Below are 3,508 nucleotides of genomic sequence, written 5' to 3'. Positions count from 1 at the left end.
AGTTCTTGATTGCTCATGATGCGTGTAAACTAGCCTGAACATCCATATTAATAAAAAAAAAAAATGATGAGAGAATTTTACCAGAAAATAGTTGGTGGTCACTGGAGGCTTACATGATCGTTAACTTCAGAATCCGTAGAATTAGTCGTAATGCGTGTAAACTAGCTCGAACATTCACATTAATAAAAAAAAAAGATATGATAAGAGAATTTTACCAGAAAATAGTTGGTGGTACAGGTGACAAGCACACATCCAATGACTTCAACATCTGGACTTGAAATATTGTCAGAGGTGGTCAATTAAGTTAAAGGGGTAGATCCCATGCTTCAGTCTCATCTCTCTGTCGATCCATCACTGATATCTAAGCAAAAATTTGAAAGGTTAATTGTGTGGTTTGCGCAGGTATGCTTGTGATCAATTTATTTCTGGTGAACTGCAATCAATGTGGTCATAAGCAAACAACATAACTTCCTCTCATACTTCACCTCCTTCCCTTTTCCCTCTCTGTTATTGTGGCTGCCCAGCCCTGTTATGAGTCGATGATTAGTAAGATACCATTTGGCGAACTTGTTGGGAAAAAACCACCTTTACCGCTACTGTTACATGTCTGTATGTTCGTGAGTGTAGTAAATATTATTTTTAAAATATTTTTTATTTAAAAATATATTAAAATAATATTTTTTTCACTTTTTAAAATTCATTTCTGATATCAAAATAATAAAAAAATGTTAGCTCGAAGGTTTAAAAAATAAAAAAATTCTCAAAAATGCAGTTGTACTGCAATGCCAAACTAATATAAAGAAGGAAAAGTAAACTTCATTAAGAGAAATCATACGTAAATGTAGTACGAACAGTTATTACAAAGCTTGTTCCCTCCAATAAATTACCTGGACACAGCTTTCTGCAACAAGAAAATGGAGCTTGAACGTACAGCTGCTAAACATTATACATTACTTGAATATACAAACTTGTAATTGCTGGTTATTACTCGTAATACTAATTTAAAGCAGAATAGCCAGCAATATATGGCTTGCTGATGTGATTAAGCGACAAATACAACACCAATACAGGCATGAACACGAATTAAGCAGAAGAAAAGCACAACATATCTGTTTGATTCTAAGAGTAATTTTACATGGTTGGGTCCTTCCCGAACCCCATCATAGCATGAGTTGCAAGCATTGATCCCCTGCGAAGTGTTTCCATAAAGCGGCCAGCCATTGGAAACTTGATTGTTTCTCTATTTCTTAGAGGCTTCTTGTCCCACCTGTATAAAATTAATGCAGAATTGAACATAAGCATAACTATACTGTAGGTCAAGATGACGGAGAATTCTACATGGGCATCTGTAGAGCATACCAATCTTCATGGCGAACAACCTTCCCATCCTCCACATATAGCTTGATGAGTGATATCATGTCTATACTTCTTCCTAGGAACTTGTAGTTCTGCTTGTTGTCAATTAATATCTAAAGCAAATGTACACGTAAAGCTTCAAAAATCTGTATTAATAACCAAACCTTGAAAAAATAGCAAAAAGAAATTGCAGAAGAAGTTTTGAACCTCTTGCTTTTTCGGTGACACTGCTTTTTCTTCCACGCTGTATTCAACAATTCTTGATTCGCTAAATATCTGAAAAACAATTAAAATTTTTTTTCCAATTTTATACATGATCACCAGTAGCATTGAAACAATGATCACTAGTAATTCCAAACATGAAACCATCAAACAAGATAAGCATGTCTCTTGAAATTTAGACATAATGATAAGAGCAAAATCCAAGAGGGGGAGAGAGCTTAGGAAATCATGATGCATCTCCAGAAAAATCAGAAAGTTAAATTGAAATTCTCTCCAGGCCCCCTTAAATATTCTCTTGAAAGATCAAAACATATAAGCATAAACGAATTGAATAAAATACTTGATATGTTGAAAGAAGAAGATTATCACCGGCACCAAAAATAAAATACCTTAGAAAGTGAATAGAATGCCGACTTGATCTGCTTCACCCTGTGGAATCATAAAATCAGAAACTGCAAAGGCACTCATTCCCACAACATTCCCTGGCTAAAACAAGCAAAAAAATACTGATTCTAATTAAAGCTAACAATTTTGAATAGCTCTTTCATACAGCAGCATATGCAAACTACATCTCTACATGTAATTACAACAGAACTCCGCTTATCCATCCAGTTTCGTAATGCAAACAGTGCTCTGTGATGCAGTGTGTTTTAAGTTTAAAAAATCAGGTTCACTTTCCTAGCAAAACATTTCGAGGCACCAACATTTACATACCCATGAGCACACATGAGTGGATCTTCAAAGGAAGCATTTGAAGCATAGATTTCAAAGTCGCGAGGTGTGGCACAAGATCCATATCTGAAACAATCAATTAAAAAACCTCGATGAACATCTTGAAGTGATCAATAAAGAGTCAGTCTTGATGACCAAGAACAGAATTTCACTATCATCTGAACACCCATCATCATGGAAAGCAGGAATTTCCCTTTCATTCTATTTCCATTTAGACATCACAGATTTATTTTCCTTTTTAGTTTTACAGGTAGAGGTATACTCAGGACAGCTTTCGCAGACTGAGACTTGGTCCACTTCTTTGGTAAAATTTAATGGCAGTGATTTCAAACAAAAACAATTGATTCATGACTTTATCTAACCGAAGTAGCGTTAAAAACAGATAGAATCAAAAGCAAAGTAAAGAAAAGAAAGTACTCACAAGTTGAGAAGATGAGGTATTATATCATCAGAAATAGGTTTTCCTGGCTTGTACTCACATGACTCCTTGCTGCAACATTCCCTTGTCTCATCTTCCTTATCTTCAAAACCCACAAATATTTTTCAAAGCCAATGATCAACAGTCGCAAAGAAACATTTAAAAGAAAACCACAAGACCAAATCAAACATGAAAAAACAAGGAAATTTTAAATTTACATACCCTTTGGTGAAATATTATTCTCCATGGCAATTTTCTCAGAAACCAAACAAGAATTGATGATCGAAAGAGTAGGACTTTTTCTAAGAGCCAGAGAACACAAAAGAACGCAAATAACGGTATTTCAAGGTGGTCAGTCATGGCTAGATTTTGCGTCACGTGGCAAAAGCTAGTCCATTTGGCTTTCTGTTTTTGGCGGCAGATTGATTTTTTTTTTTTTTTTTTGGAAGAGGAGGATGTTTGGACCCAGTCAGACACATGCTGTCTCCCTTGATATCCTGAATAGTGTAATTAGCCTTGGCCCATTTTGATTAAATGAGAAATTATTTTCTTAGTTAAGACTTTATTATTTTTGTTGATAAATACTTGATTATATATATATATATATATAATGATATCATTTTTGGTGTCTAGACCAAAGGATGGGGAATGAATTTTGGTGTACTAACCCTATTTATTTTCTGGAAAGTAGTTTTATTTTAAAAAATAAATTCTGAAAAAGTAAATTATTTTATGATATTTGATAGTATAATAAAAAATAAATTAAAAAATATTTTTCAA

General features: G+C 34.0%; 1 protein-coding gene across 1 annotated transcript; it reads right to left on the bottom strand.

The window, feature by feature from the left end:
• Window positions 1–854: 854 nt before the first annotated feature.
• On the bottom strand, window positions 855–3,061 carry LOC105125427 (uncharacterized). Its single transcript, XM_011025857.1, has 7 exons — window positions 2,951–3,061; window positions 2,732–2,831; window positions 2,293–2,376; window positions 1,968–2,007; window positions 1,564–1,632; window positions 1,360–1,469; window positions 855–1,267 (listed from the first exon to the last, which is right to left on the bottom strand). Exons 1-7 carry the CDS (start codon window positions 2,973–2,975, stop codon window positions 1,132–1,134), a joined length of 564 nt encoding a protein of 187 aa, XP_011024159.1. The 5' UTR covers window positions 2,976–3,061; the 3' UTR covers window positions 855–1,131.
• Between the last annotated feature and the right edge of the window lie 447 nt (window positions 3,062–3,508).

Source organism: Populus euphratica, unplaced genomic scaffold (genome assembly GCF_000495115.2).
Source record: "Populus euphratica unplaced genomic scaffold, PopEup_1.0 scaffold22.1, whole genome shotgun sequence".
NCBI classification, from domain to species: Eukaryota; Viridiplantae; Streptophyta; class Magnoliopsida; order Malpighiales; family Salicaceae; genus Populus; species Populus euphratica.
This window is presented reverse-complemented; position numbering and strand designations above follow the sequence as displayed.